This window comes from Orycteropus afer, unplaced genomic scaffold, assembly GCF_000298275.1.
Source record: "Orycteropus afer afer isolate SDZICR_OR568_19922 unplaced genomic scaffold, OryAfe1.0 scaffold00175, whole genome shotgun sequence".
NCBI lineage: Eukaryota > Metazoa > Chordata > Mammalia > Tubulidentata > Orycteropodidae > Orycteropus > Orycteropus afer.
The window spans coordinates 423,614-439,397 of NW_006921762.1; the positions used below are offsets into that span (position 1 = coordinate 423,614).

At 36.3% G+C, this 15,784-nt stretch overlaps 1 protein-coding gene across 1 annotated transcript in view; it reads left to right on the plus strand.

The window, feature by feature from the left end:
• The window catches only part of COP1 (COP1 E3 ubiquitin ligase), a 377,440-nt gene that overhangs the window by 220,817 nt on the left and 140,839 nt on the right, over positions 1-15,784 (plus strand). The window contains exons 12-14 of the mRNA XM_007947084.2: positions 8,410-8,553; positions 10,887-10,995; positions 11,581-11,662. Of these exons, the coding sequence (XP_007945275.2) occupies positions 8,410-8,553; positions 10,887-10,995; positions 11,581-11,662 (335 nt within the window). The remainder of the gene's footprint in view (positions 1-8,409; positions 8,554-10,886; positions 10,996-11,580; positions 11,663-15,784) is intronic.

A 15,784-nucleotide genomic window follows, 5' to 3' on the forward strand; every position in this document is an offset into this window, starting at 1 on the left:
TGGGAGAGAGTGATAGTGAGTGAGACGTTGAAATTTTAACTTCATCTCTAGGTGTATTTGAACATGGAATGTGAGAGGCTTCAGAGGAAGTAGTATTTTCCAGGAAGAGCTGTGTTTCACTTAGATTAAGAAGACAAAGACAACATTTAGAGAAGAAATGGAGGTTATGAATTGCATTATCTTGGATAGGGAAAGGTTTAGCATTACTTAGCAATATTGAAATAAGTCCCCTGGGTGGTGTAAATGATTTTCACTGAACTAACTGAGGGGCTGATGGTTTGAATCCACTCAGTGGAAGAAAGACCTGGGAGTCTACTTTTGTAAGATTAAAGCCATTGAAAACCCTGTGGAATGCAGTTCTTCTCTTAATCACGTGGACTCACTGTGAGTTCAGGTTGCAGTGGTGTGGGTCTGGGTGGTGCAGAGGGTTGAGCACTCAGCTGTTAACTTTTTTGAAAGGTTGGTGGTTTGAATTGACCCTGAGGTACCTTGGAAGAAAGGCCTGGCAGTCTACTTCTGAAAAATCTCAGCCATTGACAACCCAGTGTGCAATTCTCTGAAACACATGGGGTTACCATGAGTTGGAATGAACTTGACAGCCACTGTTTGTGGAACAGTATCAAAATTGACATGATTTTTGACAGCATTTTATATTCTAGTTATTAAACCTGAGAATATTCTTACATGTGTGCAAAATGATTCATATAAACAGGTATTTATTACATCATTGTAACAGACTAGAAACTTCAGTAGTAGACTACTCCCTTCAGTAATATATTGGTTAATTATATTATATCCTCATGATGGAATTCTGTATAACCACTGGAAAAGCACAAGGTAACTCTAATAAGCACTGATAAGAAATGATTAAGATATTCCAAAATCAAACTCACTGCCATCGAGTCGATTCCAACTCATAGCAATCCCCATAGGGTTTCCAAGGTTCTAGACATTTACAGAAGCAGGCTGCCTCACCTTTCTTCCACGGAGCAGCTGGCAAGTTCAAACCACTGACCTTTTGGTTAACAGCCAAATACTTTAACCACTACACCACCAAAGCTCCTTTAAGATACTTTGGTAAGAAATAAAAAACCATGATGCAAATCAGTATGAATGATACCATCTCACGACTTTAAAAAAGGAATACAAATACATGTATTCTCGTTTAGGCATAGGATAACTGATTGATAGGGTACATACCTGAAATCATGGTTGTCTCTAAAGAGAGCATTTGGGTACTTATTTGGCAAGGATGAGAGAGGGAAACTTGTTTTTTTCTCTGCACTCTTTAAACCATTGCCAGTATACATATTTCAAATATATATATATATGATTTAAGAAAAGATCCAGCGTGCTTGTGAAGATCTTCAATAAGAGTTTGGATTTTACATTGTAGTAAATGAGGAGAATAATATGACCAGAGCTGTGTTTTTAGAAATTTGCTGATACATTGGTTAAATGCTCAGCTACTGAATGAAAGGTTGGTGTTTGAACCCACCAATGGTGGCATAGTGCCTAAGGCATTTGACTGCTAACCAGAAGGCTGGTGGTTCAAACCCACCAGCCACTCCTCAGAAAGAAGGTTAGGCAATCTGCTCCCATAGTAATACTGCCTCAGAAACCCAAGGAGGGTCACTATGAGTCAGATCCAGCGAGTTTGGTTTTTTTTGTGTGTTTGAGTGGCTTCATGGGAGAAAAAACCTGACAATCTGCTTCTATGAAGATTATGGCCAAGAAACCCTATGGGGTAATTCTACCCTGTTGTATAGGGTCACTTTGAGTCAGAATCAACTCGACTGCACCAAATAACAACAAAAGAGATTAAGAACGAAGATAGCCAGGAGTAGGAGACTTAGTAAGGAGGCTACTGCAATAACCCAGGTTAGAATTGATAAAGGCAATATCAGGATAAATGAAGAAAAGATTGAAGTTGTCAAGGATTTAATTTTACTTGGATCCACAATCAGTGCCTTTGGAAGTCAAGAAATCAAGTGACATTACAATGAGCAGATGTGCTGCAAAACACCTCTTTAATATGTTAAAAACCAAAGATGTCACTTTGAAGACTAAGGTGTGTGTGACTCAGGCCATGGTATTTTCATTTGCTTCATGTGCATGCAAGAGCTGTACAATGAAGAAGGAAGATCAAAGAAGAAATGATGCCTCTGTGTTTTGGTGTTGGCAAAGAATATTGAATATACTGTGGACCATCAGAAGAACAAGTAAGTCCTGTCTTGGAAAAAGTGCACCCAGAATGCTCCTTGGAAGTGAGCATGGTGAGACTTCATCTTTCCTACTTTGATCGTGTTATTAGGAGGAACCAGTCCCTGGAAAGTACCATGCTTGGTAAAATGGAGGTTCAGCAGAAAAGTTGAAGACCTTAAATGAAATGGATTGACACAGTGGCTACAACAATGAGCTCAAGCATAGCAATGATTATGAGGATGGCACAGGACCAGACAGTGTTTCATTCTGTTGTACATGGGCTCACTATGAGTCAGAACCAATTTGATGGCACCTAACAAGTATGTTTGCATGACTTTCTTAAATGTTGTGTTTTGATTTTTTAATATCTTGATTTTCTATCAGCTAGGTAAATGTCTGGAAGATAACTGGCATTCTGTATATTTGATGACTGAGAGAGAATATTCATGAGTCATCCATTTTTTTCCCAATAGGACTTATTAATTATTGACTTCTGACTTCCTGTAGCATATTTGGTTCTTATCATTTAATATTTGCTTTTATTTTGTATAATCTTTCCCTTTCATTATAAACCCTGTAAGGCTGGCTACCTTACTGATCCCTTTATGTTTAACTTGATGTACTGGTTGAATTATTGTTACTATTATTATATATGTTATATATGTTATATATTATTGTTCTATATTATTTTTCTTGCTTATTTTCTTGCTTATTGTGTTTGTGTTATTTGAAGACCAGACCATTTCTTACTAAAATGGCATAGTGATTGAGAGCATAGACTCTGGAACCAGGTTGTTGGAATTCAAAATATACTGTAACCTTGGGCAAATTATCTAACATCAATGTACTTCAGATTCCTTATCTATACAGTGGGTATATAAATATAATTTATATAAAGTACTTGAAACAATGCTTGACCCAAAGTAACTGTTAATGTTTGTTATGTAAGTTTTAGCTCTTACTATTGAATGATTTGTGATAAAGTCAGTTGAATAACATTGATTCTTTCTTATTTATCCTTTGTATGTATTCTTTAAAGATCTGCTCATTTTCTCTTGTTGAAATGGCCAATTTCTAACTTATATTTTCTTGAAATTATAGTAGCCTGTCTCTCTTGAGGCACCCTACTGTGGAAATGAGAACTTTAACAACTGGTCTTTGTATTTTCTTTTGGTAAAGTAGATTCTAGCATTCAGGAATATTAATCCACGTGTTTGTTAATTCTTACTTTATACCTTTGAAAAGATATGATAGACAGTGGGAACACTGACAAAAGTCACTGCTTGGGCATATTGACAGCTTTGCATTTGCTACATTGTACTAGAAGTATCCATTAATCAGCTGTCCTGTGTGGTCTTTTACCTTGCTGCTTAATCACTTGACTGATGGCCCTCTTGACAAGAATATAACCCATTTCCTACAGGCTGAATTACATTTTTCAACTGTTGAAATAAATCACTTTTTTAAAAAGCAGTTGAAATATTTCAAGTGTGAAAGAAAAATGCGTTTTATTTCCATGTTTAAAGTCAAGTCCAAGTAATAATAGTTTTCAAAAAAAATTTGTGTATTTTGAAATTGTGAAGCAAATATGAATTTATCATTGCAGTAAGTTTTCATAAACAACTTCATTTAAGAATTACTGGTGATAATACAACAAACAAAACAACACAACACACTACGGTTGAGTTGGATCCGACTCATAGTGACCCCTCCTTGGGTTTCTGAGGTGGTATCACTATGGAAGTAGATTGCCAAACCTTCCTTCTGACTGGTGATAGTAGATGGCAGAAATGGACCTTGTATAACAGTAGCAATTTTAATAATACCTTTTTGAATTTAATAACATAAGCTGGTATGTTTTGATTAATTTATGTTTTACTTTATTTCAGCCTTAGATACTAACTAAAATCAAAACCAAACCCACAGCCATCCAATTGATTCCCACTCTTAGCAACCCTTTAGGACAGAGTAAAACTGCCCCATAGAGTTTCCAAGGCAGCAAATCTTTGTGGAAACATGCCTCATCTTTCTCCTGTGAAGCGGCTGGTGGGCCCATACTGCCAGCCTTTTGGTTAGCAGCCGAGTACTTTAATCACTACACCATGAGAGCTCCTAGATACTATAACTAGTCACTATTTAATTTTTGTACTGTTTTTATGTTACTTGATTTTATAGTAAAAGCAACTGAAATATTGCACTGTAAAATAGAACATCTATTTTAGATTAGGTCTGAAAAGTTCTCTGAACCTGAAAACTACAGCATTCATCTGAGGTATTTCATGATTTGTTTCTGGGGCCTCATCATGGTTATCTTTCAGAACAGATCTTATTAAACCTGTCAGAGATAGGTAGCAAATGGTTCAGTGTTTGGAAATACTTAAATCCTACTGAGTTTCAGTGAAGTGAAAGTACTTGCATAAAAAGATAAAGAGAAATGGCAGCAGTTTTTCTTCCTTTTTCCTTTCAATCAAAACTTACCAGAAATAGTAATATTCTTTATACCTTTTGGTTAGTCTTTCTCTTAAAACTTTCTTGTGTTTACAGGATAAATGTGATGGCCAGAATATGATGTCCCAAAATATTAAAAACAAAAACCATGATAGAAGAAAATAGTAGCAGTGATAACAAAACAAAAAGCTAATTTTTTAGTATGAAAGTTACGAGTGAGCTAATATAGCTAAATAACCTTTGTTGAAAAATGATAGAAAGTTATCTTGAATAACAGGGTAGCAATAGAAGAAATAATAGGTTTAGTTATTTAGTCCACCCAATCAATTCTTTTGACTTTAATTTTTGACCTTATATAATGTCAGTATTCTCCCTGTAGTATCTTTGAACTGTTATTTCAGTATTTAGTATTTAAACTATTTTTATATTCAAAACCTAACATCTTGGTAATGACACATTGATTTTTACTGGTATACCATTGGAATGTTGTTAATTTATTATCCATGTACTTTGTACATGACAAATTTTTAAGGACATAGCTGGTTTTCTCTTGAAGTCTCAGTTGTATAAAAACTCAGTTAAGAAAATTATGTCAGTTCTGATAACTATCCATTTTAGGACACAGTTACATTTCTCTTTCAGTAGCAGGAGGCTGCAAATATAAATTGAGTTTGAGTACATGAATCATTGCCATCGATAAAGTTATGCTGCATTAGAATCCACAGGGCAGTAAACAGTAGCTAAGGCAGCAGTTCAATTGAATTCTTTGTACAAATAAATCTGTTGCAATGCTATATAGTCATACTTTGTTGGGTAGAGTAAGGCAAGGTGGGTGCATCTGGCTGAATTGTGTTGTGGTCACTGATACTTAACTGATTGAAATTCCTTTAAATATTTATAAAATAAAGGAAGGAGTCAAAGTTGTAATGAAAAATGAACAGCTCACTGTGTTTAGGGAAATAATCTTAATGTGTACTTGTTTTCCTTACCTATCATCATCATTAGGAGCTCTGGTACCATAGTGCCTAAGGCATTTGACTGCTAACAAGAAGCCTGGTGGTTTGGACCCAACAGCCACTCCTGGAAGGAAGGTTGAGCAATATATTTCTGTAGTGACTCCGCCTCAGAAACCCAAGGAGGGGTCACTATGAGTCAGACCAGACTTAACAGCAGTGCATTTGGTTTGGGTTTGGTATCATTAACATTAAGGGAGTTCTGGTGGTGTAGTCATTAAAGCATTTAGCTGCTAACCGAAAGATTGGCAGGTTGAACCCACCAGGTGCTCCATGGGAGAAAGATGAGACAGTCTGCTTCCATAAAGATTTACACCCTTGGAAACCCTATGGGGGCAGTTCTACTCTGTTCTAAAGGGTCACTGTGAGTGGGAATTGACTCAATGGCAGTGGTTTGGTTTTTAGGTATCATCATCAAGTTTCTTACTAAATTAGTATCTAATCATTAACTGTCCTGAAAAATATCACAGATAATCCATAAAAAAAAGTATATGGTCTCTATATGTGTTTTTGATGAATGTTTGGTATATGCTGAGTACTGACTAGACATTTTGTGGGAAGTAGCACATGTACATAGATGTAAAAGACACATTTCACTGTAAACTTTCACCCAAATCATAAGGAAAAAAGAAAACACATTTCATACATAGTTATATTAGGTTTTGAACTTTTAGCTCTTACTCTTTGAGTTTTAGGTAAGACTTTGGATTTGTTGTTCAGCATAGTATTTAGGAGCATGGATGCTGAAACCAGACTACCTTTTTTTTAAAATACTGAGCCATTTACAAAAAGCCAACTTCAGACAAAGTACTTGTGGTATTTAAGGTTATGTGTCAACTTTGACTGGCCTGGTTTTGAGTGGCTGGGCAGCTGGATATAGCATTCCCCATGATGAGAGTGGTAATCAATTCCATGGTGAAATCTGCTGTGAGTAGCTGAGTAGCTAGTTCCCTTAGGGATATAGTCTGCTTGCAGTATATAAAAAGACACTTTGAGAAAGGTCTGAAGTTTCTGCCATGCTTGGACCCTCCATGTAGCCGAGTCTTCATTCAGCAGCCTGCCATGTTGCCTGCCAATTTTGGGACTGTTTCTGGAGTTGAACTAGTGGCCTGCCTGTTGCCTAATAATCTTGGGACTGGACCATTTTACTTGCTGACCTTGGGTTTGTCAGCCTCAGCAGCCAGCACCTGCCTAAGAGAAGCCTCCAGCTTCAATGAGCCAGCACTGAGCTGAAGCCCAAGGTCAGGGGGCCTTCAGCCAGACCCTAGAACTGGCACTTTGAACCCAGACTTCTAGCCTCTTAAACTGTAAGAGAATAAATCTCCGTTTTTAAAGCTGTCTACATTTGTGGGATTTTTCTGTTAGAGCAGTACTAGAGGACCAAAACATTAATCAACATCTAATCTTCAGTTTCCTCATTTGTATAACGTGAGTAAATATTAATAATAACTGCCTCATAGGGTTGCTGTGGAAATTGAATTAGTACATGCAAAGTGTTTAATTGTTAATGGTCAATGAATATTAGCTATTATTATGTAATTAATTGTAGATCACTGAGAATTCCTAGGTATTCTGTGGCATTACAGCTGAGCTAAACTACAGAGGATACTTAAAGTCATACTGAGATGTAATGTGTGTGTGTGAAGGTTCATTTCAGCTTTTAATTTCATCAAGTCACTTAAATTTCTAGCTGGTTTATACAATAACTTTGTTGAGACTCCAAGTTAAGTCTATAAAAGTGTGACTGAGATCTTGAACTTTGCCTTGAAATAGCTTATTTTGAAATTTACATAAGAAAGGTCAGCAAAAGAGGGACAAATTCCCTAAGTAATTCTAAAGAAGGGAAATTTTAAGGATTTTTTTTCTTGTTATTTCTTTGCTTGTGGTATAAGGAATATGTATTAGGGATTCATAAGTAAGAAAAATCATAATTGTTTAAGGGACTAGGAGTGGCTTTGGGAAAAAGTAATGATAATTTAGTTGATGTACTTTTATGTGTATTCTGTCCCTTTGTCATCACCCCTTCCCTAACTGCTTCAGCTTATATCTTTGTTTATTTATTGAAATAACATTACATATTATGAAATTTTGTTATCCACACAAAATGGAAGGAAGATAAATGGCTAGGATTTATGAAAAATATTTGCTGGTAATTCTTTTTAAATATTTTGTTAATATACCAAACTATTAAATCTTTCTTCATTACAGTATAACTTGTTAGCTTTGATAGTTGGGTAAGTTGTAATATGATTACTAGACAAAAAACCAAACACACTGCCATCGAGTCGGATCCGATTCATAGTGAGCCCTCCTTGAACCCAATCCGAGGTGGTATCACTGTGGAAGTAGATTGCCCAGCCTTCCTCCTGAGGAGTGGCTATGGGTTTGAACTGCCAACCTTCTGGTTAGCAGTCTAATGTCATAGGCACTATGCCACCAGAGCTTCTACGAATACTAGAACTGAATTAAAAAGCATATCAAGTTTCTAGGAACAAAAGTTCATCTATAAGCAGAATTGCACTCTACCCAGAATGCTTGTTGCTTGTTATTTGATGCATCTTGATAACAACTAATCTGGACATAGGGACCTATCACAGTTTGAAGGCATTTCAAGTAGATCTCTTATCCTGGTATACAGAATAATTTTAGAAATAGAAAATACTGAATTCTGAAATGTCATTGTAAATGTCTTGAGGGTAGGTATATAGTCTTACTGACCAAGAATATACTTTTTTCCCCTTAGTATTGAATTTGACCGGGATTGTGACTATTTTGCCATTGCTGGGGTTACAAAGAAGATTAAGGTCTATGAATATGGCACAGTCATCCAAGATGCAGTGGATATTCATTACCCTGAGAATGAAATGACCTGTAATTCCAAAATCAGGTACTTACATTATTTTGTTGACATGATACAGTGTGTATATAGCAATTGGTATCTATAATTAGTAATGAGAGTATTGATTTACTTTCCTATGTGACACCTTATTCATCAGTTGAACAATTATATTTATATGGTATATATGGAGGACACTTGACTTAAAATAGAATGTCTGTCTTAGAGATATTAGTTGCTTTTCTCCTGTGTCGGTTAGTATGAATTGTTTTTCTGATTGCCAGATGAAAGTCTGGTCGTTCATTTCATCAAATAAAAGTGTTTGTTGGAAATGACCTTTGATGGAGTTTTGAATAAAACGTTACTGTAACCAATGGATAATGCTTCCAAACCAGAATTTTTTTCCCTAACATGCACATATTTCTAAATAATGTAATTTGTCTATGTGGTTTTAAGTATTCTTTCATGAAAACATTCTACTTTTTCATCAAAGGAATAATGTTTAGGTTTCATATATTAGGCATTAGAATTCAAAAGGGGAGTGCCTTTTTAAGCCTGGAATGCTTATTAAGAATGTAGGAACTGGAACCTGCTCCTCATTTGCCCGGTAAAATCTCAGTGAAATCCTAGAATCTATATTTTTTTTCTTTAACAGGCTTCCCAAGCAATTCTCATGGGCACTGGCTTAAAAAGAATTTAATTAAAGAAGTTATCTAATAATAAATTTATTTAGAACTTTGAATGTTCCAAAGCATTCTTCCTTATCCGTTTCTTGTTTTGATTAAATACACACATAGTATGTTGTTGTTTTATTGTTGTTAGGTGTCATCATAGCAACTCTATGTACAACAGAACAAAACACTGTCCAGATCTGCACCCTCCTTACAATCATTACTATGTTTAAGCCATTGTTGCAGCCACTCTGTCAATCCATCTCATTGTGGGTCTTCTTTTTGTTTGACCCTCTGTATTGGCATTTCAGTTATTTATATTTATTTGTGTGTGTGTATGTATAATTTATTTATAAGTGTCATCTAAGCAGGGAGCCAAGTAAAGCACTTGGCTGCTAACTGAAAGGTTGGTAGTTCAAACCCATCAGCACCTCTGTGGGAAAGATCAGGCAGTCTGCTTCCATAAAGATTACAGCCTTAGAAACCCTATGGGACAGTTTCTACCTTGTCCTCTAGGGTCACTATGAGTCGGGATCAACTTGACAACAATGAGGTTTTTTTTGTTGTTTTATTATGTAGGTATTACAGCCTTTATCTTTCATTTTTGTTAAAGCTTTCATTTTTGTTTCCTAATGCATTCATTAAAATGTTGAACCCTGATAATTTGTGAGTGACAGTAATCATTGAGAATCTGTTACAGTTTATGGCCTAAGCAGAAGGAATACAACATGAGCAAAACATAGCTTCCTCGTGTTCTTAATGTGTCAGGCAGTACTATACTAAGCGCTTTTGTTTCATGCAGAATTATGAGATAGTTACATTATTGCTCCATTTTATGCATGAGAAAGTTTAATCACTGAAAGATTAAATAATATATGGAGGAGCCATGGCACAAATGGGGGTAGTTTGGTTTCTGTCTGTGCCCTTAACCATGTCGTGGTACTTATTTATAAAATAGAGCACTTCCTCCTTAATATATTTGAGCTTTATTATATGTATGAGGAACTCTGGTGGTTCTGTGATTAAAGCATTTGACTGCTAACTGAAAGGTCGGCATTTGAACCCATCAGCCACTCTGTGGGAGAAAGATGAGGCAGTCGGCTTCCATAAGATGTACAGCTTTGGAAACTCTATGGGGCAGTTCTCCTCTGTTTCATAGGGTTACTAGAAGTTGAAATCAACTCTGGCCGTGGGTTTACTGTATGTGTGATGCAGATGTGTCTCAGGAAGAACATGCATTTTATATGTTGTATATTTTCAGAGTACTTGAGAAAAGTTGAAATCATAGATGCTACAGATTTAATTGTTAGACACTTTTAATTATAAGTTTAGTCATAAGCTTTTATTAGTCAAATTTTTCAATATAAATGTAGAAACCCAATTCCAATGTTCCTGGTACAGCTGGGTCTGGGACTTAAACAATATGACCAGGTCTCAGCCCTTCTGTCATGATATGCTCTGAGCTCCCTGGGTCACTCATCTTCACTGATAGATGTGTTCTTCTCATATATCAAAGATGGCAGTCATTACCTGACAGTGTAAATAAAAACACTAGGAATTAGTGATATGTCTCCTCTCTTGTGTGTTGTGGGCAGAATAATTATTTATGAACTCATGTAGACCATTTCAAAGGGGTACTACTTTTTCTAAGCACATTAAAATTCTTGTATTCCATTTTTTACTTAAAATAATACCTATATTTCTCTCTTTCAGCTGTATCAGTTGGAGTAGCTATCATAAGAACTTGTTAGCCAGCAGTGATTATGAAGGCACTGTTATCCTATGGGATGGATTCACAGGGCAGAGGTCAAAGGTCTATCAGGTAAATAATGATACCAGTTATTTATTGCAAGAATCACATTTTCATTTTTCTTAACAGTTATAGAGGTTCATGTGCTTTATAAACAGATTTGAATTCACTATTTTTGGTATGTTTTCATGCCTGTGTAGTACCACATAATGCTTTTCTGAAACATTTCTTCAGAGCTTTGCATTTCTAGAGTATATCAAATGAATTTTTGGTTAATCCATGTATGAAAGTTTTGGAACTACTTCAAGTTGTTGTTGTTGTTGTTATGTGCCGTCGAGTCGGCCCTGACTCATAGCGACCCCTCCTTGGGTTTCCGAGGCAGTATCACTACGGAAGTAGGATTGCCCAACCTTCCTTCCGAGGAGTGGCTGGTGGGTTTGAACCGCCAGCCTTCTGGTTAGCAGTCAAGTGTTTTAGCCACTATGCTACCAGAGCTCCTAAGTTAGCAACCTTAATTAACTTTTCATTTATGTTCCATATAGTCTGTTTCTTGTCTTTACCTCCGCCCATAGCAATAAATTGGTATCTTTTTTTTTTTTTAATTATTTAAAGATACATATTCTGTTTGAGAATAACTTTTGTTTCTTCTAAATCCAGGAGCATGAGAAGAGGTGTTGGAGTGTTGACTTTAATTTGATGGATCCTAAACTCTTGGCTTCGGGTTCTGATGATGCAAAAGGTACTATTTGAATCTTTCCCTTGCCCCTTAATTCCTTTTGTTGCTGAGATTAAAACATTTATTAGAACTCATAGCAAGCCCTTGTGATTACAGATTAACTATTTCAGCGCAAAAATCTTATTTCTCTTTTGGAATGAAAAAAATGAATTTACTGCAGACTCATTATAGTGATGTTTTCTGGATTCATGCCATATGGTAACATTTAGAAATACTGCCATCTTGTAACTTGGTCTCTTAGATACTTTAGCAAAAACAGCTCACTCAATAGTATGTTCAGAAATCTATTTTGAATTATATTATTAAATATCCAATGTATACAGGTTCTCTCAATGAAATTTATAAGATTTCCAGGCAAAAATTCTACACCTCTTTCTGCCAGTTAATTTTTCTTTTGTATTTTTTTTTTTTTTTTTGCATATCCATCTTTATGATTTATTTTTCTCTGTTGTCCTTACTGTTCTATTTTGGTTTCTGTTCTTCTCATTATTGGGTTTATAAGCCAAAACAAAAAACCATTAAGTTGATTCAAGTCGATTCAACTCATAGTGACCCCTCCTTGGGTTTCCGAGGCAGTATCTCTACGAAAGTAGATTGCCCAGTCTTCCTTCCAAGGAGTGGCTGGTGGGTTCAGACTGCCAGCCTTCTGGTTAGTAGTCAGATGCCTTAAGCACTACGCCACCAGAGCTCCTTTATGCCGCCAGAGATTATGCCACCTTATTAACAGATGTTTTTACATTGGAGTTAGTAGTCTTAATTTCTTTACCCTTTTCTTCCTCATTTTCTACAAACACATAACATCCAGACTAGTGCTTTGATAGGCAAGGATATCTCTGTCGTTGGCAGCTGTATTTATACCTTCCCTTCTGCCCTTTTTATGCATACTTGGATTATACCTCATTTTTTATTTATGTGAAAAAATTCCGCTCTGATAACATGTTTTGTTTTAAAATTTCTTGTTTTTCTGAACATTACTTTCCTATAAGTTAGGGATATTATGTTGATTGTTTTTTTTGTAGTGATGTATATGTAATGTGGTTACAGTGTCAGTATATAATAAGCACACTGCTTTGTCATCTAATTTTATAATAAAACATTCTACATTCCATTGTGCCTTAAAAGATAACATTTGAAGTCCATTTTTCTATTTATTTTATTTTGAAGCAATAGAGGTATATTGTTGTGTTTGCCACCGAGCTGGATCTAGCTCATAGCGACCCCTCCTAGGGTTCCAAGGAGTGGCTGTTGGGTTTAAACTGTTGGCCTTCTAGTTCACAGTGAAATTTCTACTGGTAGTAAAAAAAATAAAATGTCACAGTGTAGCAGTACAGGTGGCACTCAAAACACCATTTAGTTTAACTATGCCACTGTGATTTGTAGTGTACTGAGCAGCAATGTGAAGTGTTGAGCATACATCATATGGTCTCTACTCAACTCAGCTGTTAGAACATAAAAGCATCCAAGGGCAATATGTAAATGAATGAGCATGACCCTCTTCCAGTAAAACTTTATTTATGTACACTGAAATTTGAATTTTATCAAATTTTCATATCAAGAAATATTACTGTTTTGATTTTCCTCCCCAATTATTTAAAAATTTAAAACCTGTGCTTAGCTCCTGGGCCATGCAAAACCATCTGATAGACTGAATTTAGCCCATGTGCTGGAGTCTGTAGATTCTTGCTGTAGCTATTCAGGAATAGGTGTGCAAAATGATTTGATGACTGCATAGAACTATGTAAACACTAGTACAATCAGAGTACACAGTAATTCCACCATACGCATGTCCCGTCCCACCCCACTCCACAAATGCTGTTGTGCTGTCTTTTTTCATCCATCCATTCTTGCATACCACAAATCCCTGGAAACCACTGATGTTTTCTCTGGCCCCTTCATTTTGCTTCTTCCAGTATCTTATTATAAATGAAATTCATAAAGCACGTATGTGTTGGAGTCAGACTTCTTTCACTTATCAGAATGCATTTTAGTTTCACTTATGTTACTGTGTATGCCATGTTCCTTTCTTTCTTTCAGTGAAGAGTATTCCAAAATATGGAATACTTTTTCCATTCATCAGTTAAAGGTCATATGGGTTGTATCCAGTCTTATGTAATTATAAGTAAAGCCACCACCGTTATTCACAAAAAAAATTTTGTGTCCATAGCACAAAGTTACGTTTTCAAACTTTCATAAGTTTTCATTCTTTTGTTAATCATCCGGGAATGAGAATGTTGTGTCATATGGTAAGTGTATGTGTGTTGTTGTTGTTTTTAGGTGCTAAGTAGTGACCCTATGTGCAACAGAACGAGACATTGCCCTGTCTTGCACCATCCTCACAAACCTTGCTATACTTGAGCCCATCATTTCAGCCACTGTGTATATCCATCTTGTTTTAAGGGTCTTCCCCTTTTTTTCTGTCCCTCCACTTTACCAACCATGATATTCTTCCCAAGGACTGGTGCCATGACCCAAGTAGATGAGATGAAGTCTCGCCATTCTCACTTGGAAGGAGTATTCTGGCTGTACTTCTTCCAGGAAGAGCTGCATCATCTGAGTAAACCCAGCCTTACTCCTGTGGACAAGGTAAAGCTTTCAAGACCTCCATTTGCTTATGTGGCACTACTCAAATTGAAGAGAAACAGCTGAAGACATCCATTAATCATTGGAACACGGAATGTATGAAGTATGAATCTAGGAAAATTAGAAGTTGTTAAAAATAAAATGGAATGCATAAAGATTGATATCCTCGGCATTAGTGAGCTGAAATGGACTGATTTTGTCCATTTTGAATCAGACAACCATGTGATCTACTATGCCAGGAATGACAGCTTGAAAAGGAATGGTGTGGCATTCATCATTGCAAAGGATGTTTCAAGATCTGTCCTGAAGTACAATGCTGTCAGTGATAGGATAATATCCATACTCCTACAAGGAAGACCCATTAATACGACTATTACTCATATTTATGCACCAACCACCAAAGCCAAAGATGAGGAAATTGAAGATTTTTATCAATTTCTGCAGTCTAAAATTGACCAAACATGCAATCAGGATGTGTTAATTTTCACTGGTGACTGGAATGCAAAAGTTGGAAACAGAAAAGAATCACTGGTGGTTGGAAAATCTGGCCTTGGAGACAGAAATAATGCTAGAACTTGCATGGTAGAATTTTGCAAGACCAACGACTTGTTCATTGCAAACACCTTTTCTCAACAGCACAAATGGCAGCTGTACACATGTGTTCCACTTCACCAGGAACACAAAGAAATCAGATTGACTATATCTGTGGCAAGAGGCGGTAGAAAAGCTCAATATCTTCGGCCAAAACCAGGCCAAGAGCTGATTGTGAAACAGACCATCAGCTGCTCATATGCAAGTTCCACTTGAAGTTAAAGACAATTAAAACAAGTCCAAGAGAGCCAAAATATGATCTTAAATATATCCCCCCTGAATTTAGAGACCATCTAAATAATAGATTTAATGCATTGAACACCAATGACCGAAAATCAGAATAATTGTGGGAAGACATCAAGAACATTATCCATGAAGAAAGCAAGAGGTCACTAAAAAGACGAGAAAAGAAGACCAAAATGGATGACAGAAGAGACTCTGAAACTTGCCCTTGAATGGAGAGTAGCTAAAGCAGATGGAAGAATTGACAGGATAAAAGAGCTGAACAGAAGATTTCAAAGAGCAGCCCAAGATGACAGAGTCAATTATTATAATGAAATGTGCAAAGATCTGGAGTTAGAAAACCAAAAGGGAAGAACACGCTCAGCATTTCTCAAGCTGAAAGAATTGAAGGAAAAATTTAAGCCTTGAGAGACTCTATGGGCAAAATATTGAATGATGCAGGAAACATCAAGAGAAGATGGCAGAAATACACAGAATCACTGTACCAAAAAAGAACTGGTTGATCTTCATCCATTTCAGGAAGTGACATATGATCTAGAACCAACGATACTGAAGGAGGAAGTCAAAGCTGTAATGAAAGAAGTGGCAAAGAACAAGGCTCTGGGAATTGACAGAATACCCATTGAAATATTTCAACAAATGGATGCCCCATTGGAGGCACTCACTTGGTTATGCCAAGAGATTTGGAAGACAGCTACCTGGCCAACTGAC